The 13403-nt window shown below is 36.7% G+C and overlaps 1 protein-coding gene across 4 annotated transcripts in view; it reads right to left on the reverse strand.

Moving 5' to 3' along the window:
- The window catches only part of GREB1 (growth regulating estrogen receptor binding 1), a 95726-nt gene that overhangs the window by 44774 nt on the left and 37549 nt on the right, over positions 1–13403 (reverse strand). For 3 of the 4 annotated variants that reach the window (XM_057431842.1, XM_057431846.1, XM_057431843.1), the window contains exons 2-4: positions 8681–8837; positions 4008–4127; positions 3087–3263 (exon numbers count right to left, since the gene is read on the reverse strand). In XM_057431842.1, the coding sequence (XP_057287825.1) occupies positions 3087–3263; positions 4008–4127; positions 8681–8837 (454 nt within the window). The remainder of the gene's footprint in view (positions 1–3086; positions 3264–4007; positions 4128–8680; positions 8838–13403) is intronic. The other variant, XM_057431845.1, reaches the window with a different exon arrangement.

The raw sequence follows: 13403 nt of genomic DNA on the forward strand, positions 1-13403 counted from the left end.
TTAAAGTGTTTTCATCTTACACACAGCTTACAGTGCAAGCAAACTAAACTCCTCTGTCATTCTGACCTCAGGGACCAACTGAAAAATAAAAGGATTTCTTATTCCCTGCTAGGGATGTGGGCAGCTCTTTGGTTCTTTGGGAAAAAAAATGATGGGTGAATAGCTGCTTTGTTTATCATGAGAGACTCTCCTTGAGACTGAGAACTGGGGGAAAAAACCCATCAGAGGACAAACCTTTGGGAGGGGTACATGTTAGGTGCTTTTATTAGGAAACACTAAATATCAAACACAATCACAGAAGTGCTTCCCCCATCTAAGCATTCCTTCAGGTCACATAAAACTGGAGAAACAGCTTCTTAAAGGCAAAGAGCTAAGTCTGCTTGGTAGAGTAATTAAACTTGTGGTCTAACTAGAACAGAATCATAAAAGGTACATGTTCAGACACAGAATATTTTGCTTGCTAAAAAATATAGTCTTTTCCAGAAAATGGGATCTTTTCTTTTGATGGAAATAATATGTCAGTTGCAAAAAAAAAAACAAAAACCCAAAACAACCTCCAACAGAAAGCACTTGCAAATCACAAGCACATATGCCTTGATGGTGGGACAACTTATTAGCATAATCAATAAATTAGCACATGCCTCAGAGGCATATCAACAGACCCTAATGGGAACAAGATTGCCAGTCAAAAGCTGGCCTGGAAACTACTGAGACATTTCCTGTTTTCTTCTGGAATTTTTGTAGGCTCCACAAGGCATCTTCACAAACATATGCAGGCAGACCATGAGAAAACAGGCAAACTATTGGGCAATTCATTAGTGTCTTTTCCCCTCAAATATTTGGGGTTTTAAGAAATCTACAGTACTGAGTAACAGCTGCCTTAGAGAAAAACAGCATATTAAGAGAAAAGCATTAAATTAAGCAAAAACAATTGTGTTGAAGGGTTACAAGTTATGTACCTGTATTACCAATAAACCTTATCAAAGTGTGGCATATACTCTAACTTACGAGGAGAGCTCATCTCAATTCTAAATTTATCCAATTCTATTTCCCTCTAAACTTAGACAGGCTTAAAGGGGCCACTTTCCATGTTGTTTCAAAAGGCCAACATGTTTGAAGGAGAACAGCCTAAACTCAGAACAAAAATAGGCCTTCTAGCTTACCTTTAAAAGAAAGAAAATAAAAAGAGCTTTCCTTCTTCGTATGAAAAGCTTTCAGCTTCAATCTATCACCAGACAGAGGTCACTGTGTTATACTAATAGACAGAGAATCTATAGCAAGAATGGTTCTTTTATCTCACCAAGTGTCTGAAACTAATGAGACTAGTCATGTCTGCTTCTGATTTTACTTACCCTGATTTGACTTGCATCAGTGTGTGAAAACCAGAATCAAACAATAATCATCTGTTGTACAAATAGTATGCTATTCTCATGTCAGGAAGATATATTGTGGTTTTTCTTCATTAGATTAGGGACCAGGAACATTACTTTTTTTCCCAGATGAATACTTGGATCTTAAAGAAAGTAAGTTCTTTCCTATTTAAGCTTGTTATAAAACACATAAAAGTCATCCTACAGAATTACTGAAATTCTTTGCAATAGACTGTGATTCACTGGTGTTTAAGCGTATAACAGCCAAAAATAAGCATTTAAATGGTTCCAGGAAACTAAAATGTATTAAATAAGCAAGCTGAGGATGCAAGTAGCATAACAACCTCCCAGTTATGTTCCTGTTGCCCTTTTCTGTTCTTGTTTAGCATGCAATTAACAATTACACTACTTCCTCTCTACTAACAGCCTAAGGAGCTTAAGCTGTTAATAGTGCTAGCGCTGAATGACTTGAGTGGTAGAACATTCCTGTCTTTATCTTTAAAATGACAACACATGCGTAATTTACAGCCCTCCTAATTCTTTTACAATCACTGGTCAAATGTACTGTGACCAATCCAACTCTGCAAGATCACATAAGGAAAGAAATGACTGTACATAGAATTGCATTATGCACTTTCACACTACACTGTCATCCCAAGCGCCTTGAAGAGCTGCTCAAACTGAGCTAATAACTGAGTTCATGTCATAAGCCTCAGTGTTTGCAAAAGAAAACTAGTGACAAATGTTTACTTTTTGCTATTTAAAGCTTGGACTGGTAGACAGATATAAGATGCAGCATTTCTGTGGTAACTAACAAAGAAAATACATAAGAACCTGAGACTGTCTGATTGAGAAAAGGAGTTCTCCCATCAATAATACACCTCTTTTGCCAATATAAAAACTATTCCATTCTAATAATAACAATATTCAGTTTATTCATTCAGTCACATGATCGCAGATCTTCCCTATCTGGGTTGATTTCAATGAAGCTAATGGCCACCAGAAAAGCTATAATAAAAATAGATAAAAGGATCTAGTTTCATGTAAGAAGTTAGACATTTAAATGGATGAAAAGCAAAAAATTGGAAGTATCCTACAAAGAGCATTATTCAAACACACAATATTGCCTACTTACACATACTGGAAAAATTTAAATTTGTAATCATTTGTATTTATTTGTATTGCGATAATAGCAAAAAGTCATTGGTTAGGATCCAGAACACATGGTATTGTTCAAATACAGAGGAGAATATCATCCCTATCTTAAGCGATAAATCAAAACTGTCATAAATTTTTGTAGTCCAAACTACCATCAAACCGTTTCCATGTATATAGTAGCCTGAAAGTTCCAACTGACAGACCTCCAGTCTGTTCATGTCAGTATTTGGAAAGCAAAAATAGAGACAGGCAGCAGTTCAACTATTCCAGTTACCAGCTGTCCAGTTCCAGCAACTGGGACATAAAGCAATTGGACAATGACTTTTAGCCTTGGACTAATGGATAGAGGGTGATGAAGCACTTCTAATGAGCTGGCTCATTCTATGTGTTTCCAAAGCAAACATAGCCAGCTCTGAGCTGTTATCTTGTGCATCACCAGTGAGCATTACCGTAGACGTGGAAAGGAAATAAGATCTGCTGAACTCACTCTGCAAAAAAAGATTAGCTATAAATTGTAGCCCACAGAAAAATCCACTTACTGCAATTCCAGAGACTTACCCAGCAGGGCATTGTGCCCATTGTCATCTGGCAGGAACCTTTTATCCACAGCACACACTAATAGGTGATCAGGTAAACTTGGTGACTTTGCACCAACAAGTAAAAATCCTGATGGTACCTCAATATGTTCATTGGAAATTGAAACCAGCCTCAAATCTTTACCAGCCTGGCAGAAACCTAGGAAAAAAATCAATACATTTTAAGTTGACAAGATATTATTTGTTTAATACAATTGTCTTCAGTAAAGTAACTCCTGTATTTTTAATGAGAAACAAAGTTGTATCCTCTGAGGTCAAGGGCATACTCAGAGATAATTTTCTTCCCTGCCTTTTGGTCAGCCATGAACAGATGCTGCCAGTATAGTGAACAGAACAATAAATATGAAAATTTACAGTGAAGTTTCCCTTGATGTTTTGCAACCAAACTATTTATGGGACTATTCATTATCATCATAACTTAGGTCCAGCATTCAAAAATGGAGGTAATGGTTCTCTACATCTGGTGAATTTCACTGGCTTTTGCTGGGGCTTTGAATATTTTTTATAGCAATATTGAATAAGGTACATTTTAAACAGAAAAAGGAGATGATAAAGCCGCAAGAATTACCACATTCATTTTAGCAAACACCATGCCTGCAAACTCAACCTTTTAAAGGTTGCGTTGCCTAGGAGAATTGTTCTGTCCTCATGCCAGGCATTCCAACACAAGAGCTTATCTTAGACACTGTGCAAAGACCCTGTCAAATATAAGACCAATCAAGAGAAATCCAGCTTTATCTGGCAGGTAATGAACACTGATATCTTTTGGATTTCTATATTGCATACATTATCTCATTCTGATGAATTATAAGGGAAATGGCACCAATTCTACCCTTTTCAGTAAAGCAAATGCCTCTGAGAGCACATGTAGTACATTTCTTACCATCAGTAGTGCAACATCCTTCTGGGGGAGGCTTCACCTGATAAGAAAGAGGACTACATGATTCTGAGCCTTCTTCCTCCTCCTCTTCTTCTTCTTCCTCATTATCTGCTCTGCTGCCTGCTACAAATTATCATAGCATAAATGACTTAAAACTACTGAAAACACTGGCAACAAACCAATGCATGAACACGGTGACCCAGTTACAGAAAGTATTACAGCAAACTAGATTCTCTCCTCTTGACAATGGCTTTACTGCTGCCAACTCTTAAGTTATTTGTTGTTTCTTTAAAGCTCCAAATTCCAGTTATGCTTACAATAGAATGTCTTTCATCAAAAAAAAATAAAGCTTTTCACTCCTGTGCAAAAAAAAAAGTTCAAAAGCATGACCCAATTGCACCTGAGAAAGCGAAAAGAAAGGCAAAGAAAGGGCAAATAAAAAACATCTTCCATTTATTATTTTTTTAATCTCATTATTTATAATCTAATCTAATGATTTTTAGAGACCTAACTCTTGGCGTTTGAACTCTTGCTAGTCACAACACTGTAACTGTATCCTTTTGTTCACAATATTAGCAGCCAATATAAACCCAAAGTCATTACTTCTTAGCACTCTAGAACGCCCTGGCTACAGTCCAAGTACAGATTTTGTTAATTAGGTATTGACTGTGTCCTTGGTGTTGTACAGGAGACTGAAGAAACTGCTTGAAACTAGGGTCACCACAGACAGTGCCATGATAAGAACACCTAATTCTCAGGCCGTCTGTCTCGTACCAGAACCCAGAGCTCCAAGTAAAGCACTGCCGCTCACTGCACAATGTCAAGGAAAGGCAAATGTCTAGGAAGATGATTCTCAGCAACCTGTGCGTGGGCGGTGCTTGTATAGGAGGCAATAGTGAGTACTGGTGAAAAGAATACGCAATGTAGGCTTCATTTTTCAGTGCGCTTTAGGCCTTTTTTAGGTTCTTGAGGATCAGCAAGAGGCCAAATAGCTGTCTGGACTTGGGCAAGTAAGACAGCAGTTAGGCTCTGACATTATTCTGTTGATTTGGTTTTGTCTTGAAACAGAGAAACAATGAAGCACACTGCAGTCATCCTCCAAAGCTCAGTGTCAATTGGGCATACTCTTTGCTGCAACTGACTTGGACCAGGCACTGGGAATCATCAAAGATTTATCTTTTCCTATCACCTTCCTCAGAACATCTGTTTATTTTTTTGACAAATTATTGTAGAATCAGCTAAACAAATACTACAGAATAAATAAGAATTAGGCAGGAAGCTGAAGAAAGCAATTCTGGAGTTTGAAGATTTGTCTCTAAAAGCTAGTACGACTTACACACCAATCTACAAGAGGATTTGAAAGGTATGTTTACTTTTCTGTATCTAAACATCAAACTTCAGTCCTGGTACACACAGAACATTAAACATGACTGTTTTAAGGCCGTAGCCTAATGACAAGAATGATGAAAGTGAACAAAGGGAAAAGTTAAGCTCTTTGCTATTTAAGTCAGGGGTAAGTTATGTGTTATGACTTAACCTTGACTAACATCCAAATGCAATGCAAAAGGTGTGAGTCTGGTTCTCCTCTCTTTCCCCACACTCCCAGTCATGAAGTTCCTTCCCCCCTCTTCGTGTCAGCTGTCACACTTACTGGAGCCTGTGTTGAGCCAGCCTAGCTTGCTAACCCAGCAGAAAATTAACTAAGCAAACAAAAGTTTTTTTTTTAACAAGGTTTATGTATTAAATTAGCTCAGTGGAAGATCCAGAAAGTGCTAAAATTGATGAAAATGGAGAAAATGGGAAGATGTGGCTAGGAGGTCTTGGGGGGTAGGGAGTGGGATGTGGGATTTTCCCCTTGGGCAGTGATAAACCATTAGATTTGTTCAGCTATAGCAGGTAATTTCACATTAAAAATAAATAAATAAATAAAAAGAGATGAGAAATGAAAGTGGAGACTAAAGAACAGGAGACCTACAGCAAAGGTCAAAAATGAAAAGAGTATAAGAGCAAGTATGGACCTATAATACACAGGGATGAGCTGCTGGCACCTTTAAAGGGCATTTTTATTAGGGTTTCTGCTGCTTGTTTCAAAAAAGATCTGCAATTTCTTCTTCCATTTTGCATTTCAAGCCAGGCCTTTTCAAAAAAGCTCTATGTTTGCATGTGTCTGTTCCACATCTTTTTTTCTTGAGCAATCCCAGAAGAACACAAAATCAAGCACTCAAAACAGGAACCAAGATGATGGCTAAAAGTGGACTCAAAACCATAGTACATATGTTTATATTACAGAACAGATGACATAACTTGATAAAGATCCCTTAAACCAATAGAACTGTGAAGATTTTGTTCATATTTTGTGGAATTTATATTTATTCATAGTTACCATAAACACCATTGTTTCCTTTAAGGAATACTTTTCAGTTCTTACAAAGGATTTATTAAACCTTTATGTTATAAATTATGATTAAGATATTTCACATGGAAAATTCTTCTCTCCTTAAGGTATAATTTAAATATAAGTTCTGCAAATATTTTAATATACATATAATTTTTTCTCAGTGGGACTATTCATAGGGCTATCATCCACAAATTGATTGCAGCCTCAAAATATTGCATCCATGAACAGTCAGCCTCCCTTACACACAGATCAAGGAAGCAACTACTTAACCAGACACAAGTTAGCTGCAAAGTTCACATTAGAACGTGGTGCTGCTACCAGAGCTGGGTTCAAGAACACTCAATGAATAATCTCACTGCAGTGCTTTTTTAATTAAACTGATTCTATACTCTATTGCTCTCTAGCAATTTTGATATTGTAACATCAGAGACAAAAATCTGTAATAGCAGCCTTAGTTACTAGTGGCTGGCTTTGTTACTAAATGTTACTTTGAACATCTATAACACATTATCATTACATGAAGTGGAAAGCCAACACACTTGAGTTGCATTGACCCATTGCACTACCTTGTTTAAATTATTTATATTATGTCTGTTTAAGCATAGGAAAACAAGTGCTGCCTTGGACATCACTTGTGACCGGATGCCAACTGGATCTTGTACCTAAAAGTGGAAATTTCAATTTGTGATGAGGCTGGAGTACATGACACCAGCTTGCAGACCTCTCCCACCTGAGGAACAACCTAGAAAAAAACTCTATTACAGATCCCCTCAGAGCTCCCATTTTCTGAAACTTTCATGAAAGAAATGTCCTCTCCCAGGCTTTTATTAGTCTTTTTATTAATTACAGTTCAATTCTGTTTCTATTAACTCAAAGAAAACAGAATCAGCCTCTCAAGGTTTGGAAAGGTCTTTGCAAACCTTGAAAGAAAGTTACAGAAGTGTGAAATCACACTTTTGTGCCTGAACAATGCATCTGATCCTGTAGCATCTTTCCCAACTGATGTCATAATCCATTTTGTGACATCACAGTTGGTTGCCATGGAAAACTTTACGAAATCCTCTAAAGGGTTTGATAGAAGAATTACTTTGTGTAGTGAATAAGCAACATATAGATTTAAACTATGAATTCCTTATTATATCTTATATTAGCAAAAAACAAAAACAAAAACCAAACCAAAACAAAAAATTGCTACTGATGTGTGAGCTGTGAGCAGATTTACTTTTTCAAGAAATGTTTTCACAGCTGTTACCATGAGGCAATAGTAAAGATTTTAATCTGCGCAAACCACTTTTATCTACTATTTCTTGAGCTCATTTTTTTTTTCTGTTACTGTGCATTGTTAACCATTAGGCATTTTTCATTACATATATATCTAAGCTATCGTTAGCAAGTATGACAGGGGAAGTGGACCTGGTCAAAAGAATTGAAACACCATCCTGGTGACAGAAATGGCTAAATAATGAAATTATTAAACATAACCTTGCACCAAAATGCACACACCGGTAAAATCAATGAAAACCATGAGACTACTACACCTAACACCAAAACGCCACACTGTGCAACGATTTTATCAGATCTGTACAGTTCATTTAAAGTATTCTACTTTCAAGAAAATGAAAAAAAAAGACTGAGCAAATGAAGCTCAGAAAGCAGGCTTCCTTAAACACACACAAAAATACAGTGAGAAATCTCATGTGTTGAATACAAACTTGTGCAGGGTTTATGAGAGGACACATCCTAAATTTTTACTTTGCAACCACAGACAGACTAAAAATATTATGCTCAAAGTAATTATAAACCTTCTCAAAAGCTGAAAATATTTCTGCTGTGTTTATTAACAATGAAAATCAGTCTTAGCATATATCTCTAAAAATCAATCATGTTTGCTATCATTTCCTGTATAACTTTCAGCAGTGTATGGTAACAGATTTATATTTATTTCCAAATTTGTATTTATATTCCAACTGTCCAAAGACTGCTCCACACATTTAATGGAACAATTTCTAGTACTTCAATCTATGTATACTGATACATTTGAGCAAGCAATTGGCTTAATTTTGTCAAAATAAAAGATAATAGCCTTTGAATTTTTAATCCAATTCTAGTACATATCTATTTATATATATATATATTTGTAGATCATAAAAAAATACAAAGAAAATCTTTGAATACTTTTGGTTTTCTGTATTCTGGTTTGAAATGTGCATGCTGAGCCTTGGAAGAGCAAACAGCAGAATAGTCTTTGACCAGAAATATAAATTCCACCATTTCCTACCTTCCAGTGATGACAGTTGCTGTTCAGCTTCCAAATACAACTGAGAAAAGATTGGTCTGGGAACTAAGTTGTTTGAGCGGAGAGAGGCCTCAATAGAATTATGCAACACTTCTTCAAACCGTGTTGTCTTGAGCTGACCAGCATAAGAATTTCCCATCTTCTCAAAGGAAGAAACAAGGAGAAAAAAAGAGATATTTCAATTTTACCACTTAGACCTCAATCACTGCATGTTGATGTCAGACTACAACATTTCTCATGAAAGAGAGACGCTTCATTGTCTACAAAGAAAGGCAGAGGAAAAGAACATTGACTGCAGCAGTCACTGAGCAGAACCTGCTGGTAAATTACAGGAAGTTATCTAAAAGTAACAGCTTTCTGTAATTCAGCAGAAAGGCAGCAAGCTTTGACACCTTCTTGAAGATGTGGTTAGAAATCTTTTACCACAATTGAGGAGATGCATTTTCAGTAGTCAGCAATCTCATCTGTTAAGCAGCCTTTCTGTTTTACATGATTTGAACAGAATAAATGTTAAAGGATCTGGGGAATAGCATAGAATTATCTTTGTGTGGTCCATCATGGCTTAAAACTTAAACTTACAGCAAGAGCAGTTCAACATATGTTTTAGAGCTGCTGTCTCATAAATAATGTAGCATTGTTCTAAGGCAGATATTGTGAAATATGGCTTTTCCTTCTCACCTTACACAGTATTTTTCCCTGTAAACATGCATATTTTAATTATTTATTTTTAGAATAAGACATTATCTATTATCTATTATCAAATTACCAATTTGATGCTGCATTTGATTATCAGGACTTTACTACTAGTGAAACTACATAATTTACTCATTCTGCCATTGAGGGGTCAGCCTATTCCAGCTGAATATCCCACGTATTTAACTGCTACCTCCTTTCCACACTGAATACAATGAGCTGGTATAACCAAAAGCCATGTCAGCTTTCTTTTCCTATTACAAAGTAGCTCTTGCCCTGGGCCCCATGTCTTTTCCCTCATCAAGTAACTGTGAATAGAAAGCATGAAACGCTTCCTGCCTGTGGCAGTAATTCCTAAACACTGAACAGCCTCTCCTCAGCACTGGGTTCTGCTTGGGAAGTGAGCCTGTTGGGAAGCATCCTGCAGGAATCAGTCAAGTGAAAGAAAAACTACTGTAAAATCACATACTGCTCTTGATGGAAGAAGGTGTTTGAAAGGAGCAACATACAAAGTTGATGATTCGGATACCTTTTTATGACTGTAACACATATTTTACATATATAATAATATTTTTGTACACTTGTTTGCATCATGTTAATAGCATAAATATTATAGCTAATACAATATAGCATATTGATATATATAATATTAATGAAGCACAATAAGATTATAATTATAAAATCTATTGTATTGTTATATTAACAATTCTAAAACAATGCAGGCAGCATTTAAGAACGTGATCTAGATTAAAAGTAGGCACTATTGACAAGGTCTGCATATACACAAAATTAAACAGCAACGTTGCAGTGAGCAGTACTGATGTATCCATTTGGTGAAAGGTAAATGGGAGGCTGCAAAGACTGTTGGTGATGTTCAGAGCTAATATGGAAGTGAGGATGCATCTCCTCTTCAAATACAAAAAGCAGATTACAGCTCCCTTTCTGCATTGATAGGAACTCCCTGGCTCCTCTTGTTTTAATTACTGCTTCACCTACACCAAGCACAATTGAAGACAATGAGGAAAGCCTGACATCAGTATTGTGCTTAAAAAAGCTTAATCAGAGATGTATGTAGGAAAACCAAGGTCAATCTCTGACATGAATTATACTGTTTTTACACAAAAGCAGTAGAAGATGTTTCTTTCTAATTCTAATCCATCTTTCAATCATTATATGACTGCCAGGTATCTTGATAATTATTTGCCATTGTTACATTGATGTCTTATATTTAATGTAACAAGGACAAACAATTATCACAATATTTGACAGATAACGATTTAATTGTTTGATCTTTTAAAAATTCATTCCCATATTTTGAACTTGTATTTTCTCTGGTTAAGTCAGAGACATGTGCTGTCTCAGGGACCCATCTCTACATTTTCAGAGGCAGCTACAATATGGTTCTCTATGCCTGTTCATCACAGTCTGGACTAAAGAGAAAAGAAACGCATGAACATGCTCTCAATACATTAACATTCATAGCTGCATCTTTAGAAATGGAAACAGCATTCAGATATCATCCATTCCACACACATTTTTACATAGACTGCTTCATTTAAATACAGAGCTAAAACATGAAAAGTTCACATTACATCCAAAAGAGGTTTTGCATTTAAAAAAATCACTGGTACAGCGCAAAGAGAGTATCTAAAAGTTTGACTGCAGTGGCAGAGGCTTGTCTTACAAAAGGCTGGATTCTACCTGTGCTCAAGATAATCATGCAAAGCAGACTGGTTTATCTAATATTCAAACTTATTCATGTCTTGAAAAGCTTAATTAAAGCACATGAAAAATAGGAAGTTTTTAAATTCATACAGAATGAGGCGAAACAACACAAGACACACAAGACAACTCACAAGCATTATCAGATGAACAGGCACACAGTCTGCTTTATGCAATGAATCATAGAATTGTTAGGGTTGGAAGAGACATTAAACATCATCTAGTTGCAACCCCCCTGCCATGGGTTCAGACACCTCACACTAGACCAGGTTGCTCAAAGCCCTGTCCAATCTAGACTTGAACCCTTCCAGGAATGAAGCCTTACTTGCTTTACTGATCATTATCTGGATCTAATGGTGACAAATGAGAAAACACTGTAGTATTTATATTTATAAACTCTATTCCATAGACAAAGTCAGCTATTCTTCTGTACAGTTAATAGATACACCATTTACAGGGATTTAACATCCTTGCTCGTGATTTATAGAGCCCACTAGTGGACAAAACAGAAACACTATGTTTAACCCCGAGGAGAGCAGAAACTAGGATCTTACCCTTGTGATAAGGAATCCTTTAAAACATAAGCACGTTTGTTTACCCATTGGGGTGCTAATTTAATTGTGTGATTGGGTAAAATGAAACAAAAATATGCTTTCTGGATTTGTATACCTGGTAAGCTCTTGTATACCTCTGGAATCTTACAATCAGAGTGCCAAATGCAATCATAAAACCAGGAACATACTTTGGAAGATGTATTTTATAGCCATTTTTCATTATCAGACATGTGTCATCAAACATGCACCACAAACACACCATTTTTCATCTTCAAAACAGAAAATTGACATTGCATGAGGTTTTTTGCTAGCATCAGCCTTTGACTTTCAGAATCCCAGTGACGCTCTCCATTGCAAGAGAAATTACTTCTATGAAGCAAGCGAGGGAGAAGCTGTGTCCAACTAACTCCACTCCAATGGTTGTCATCCATTCTCTTCTTTAAAGCTGCTCAGACTGTGGTACCCTAATTGACAGTTGTTGGCTCCATGGTGCCAGGAAGCAAAGGCTTTGAGTCCTATTTTCCTGTTTCAATGAAGTCATGTTCTCAGCCCAGATTTATATCTCTCTTGGATACAAGTGGGTGGCACAGACTAAGCTTTCAAATGTTTGTGAAATTCCAAGCCATGAACATACATGGTGACCAGATTTATTAAAAAAAACACAAACCCACACTGACATAGAAGGATAGCCTTCAACCCCAGCTACTGATAAATAAAAGGGCACCTCCTTATCACATTGTCAGTTTCCACAGAGAGCATGCAGAGAAAAACACTTGCCAATACAAAATGAAGAAAAAAGGTAAAGATCTGGACCTTGTCTTCCTTAAAACCATAATAAAAAGAAGATAACCACTCTAAGGAACTTGGAATCCTAAGAAACAAGTGCAGATACAAATGAAGAGGGGCAGGCCAGTGTCTTGGAAACTCATTGATAATGCTACCAAAGAGAGATGACAAGTCCAGGCATGTGAAAATGAGAGTACATATGTGTTAGTCACTACAGACAACAGCCCTCAAATTCCAAACAAGGAACTGTCAGGATTCCTGTGGTAAACAGGGATTATGTGACTGGGAGAAATATGGATCTTCTTAAAGGTTAATATCTGTCACACAGAGTCAACTTCAAGTTCAACTGCAGTTGAACTAGTCAGGTTTTGAAGAAAATCTGCACTATTCTGCTATGATCCTGTACTCCAGCTGCTGAGATTTAGAAAATGAGTTCCCTCTCGGCCACCAGGGCAGTACCTACCATGAAAGCCATGACAGTGAATGATCACAATAACACAGAGCAACTGTCAACAGAAGGAGGACATGTGGTCACATCACCTACATCTTGGAGGGAGATCGTTTGCTCAGTGGAACAAAGACAGTAACACACTAGTGACTCTTCAGTTGCAGTTGTCTGTGATAAAGGGATATTAAGATTTTGTGAAGACTGAAGATATAGCACATGAATTCTGGACAAAATTTATCCTATACTTAGGACTGGGTATCTTAGGAAAGCTGTAGACTTTAGAGCATGGATATCAATCAAGGGCCTTTGACATCTCCCATTTAGACAAAGAAAGTCTGCCTTCAGCAGAAACTGTGTAAATCAAAGAACATATGTGGGCTGTACTAAGAAGGCCTGGAAAATAGTCAAGAGATCTAAGTGGGAAATTAGGAAGACACAGCTAACTACTAACAAATTCAACCTTAGATATGCCTTACAAATTACTAGAAGTAGAAAAGATTCA

The sequence above is a fragment of the Pezoporus wallicus genome, unplaced genomic scaffold (genome assembly GCF_028554395.1).
Source record: "Pezoporus wallicus isolate ANWC-B61680 ecotype Strahan unplaced genomic scaffold, APGP_CSIRO_Pwel_v1 contig_161, whole genome shotgun sequence".
NCBI lineage: Eukaryota > Metazoa > Chordata > Aves > Psittaciformes > Psittacidae > Pezoporus > Pezoporus wallicus.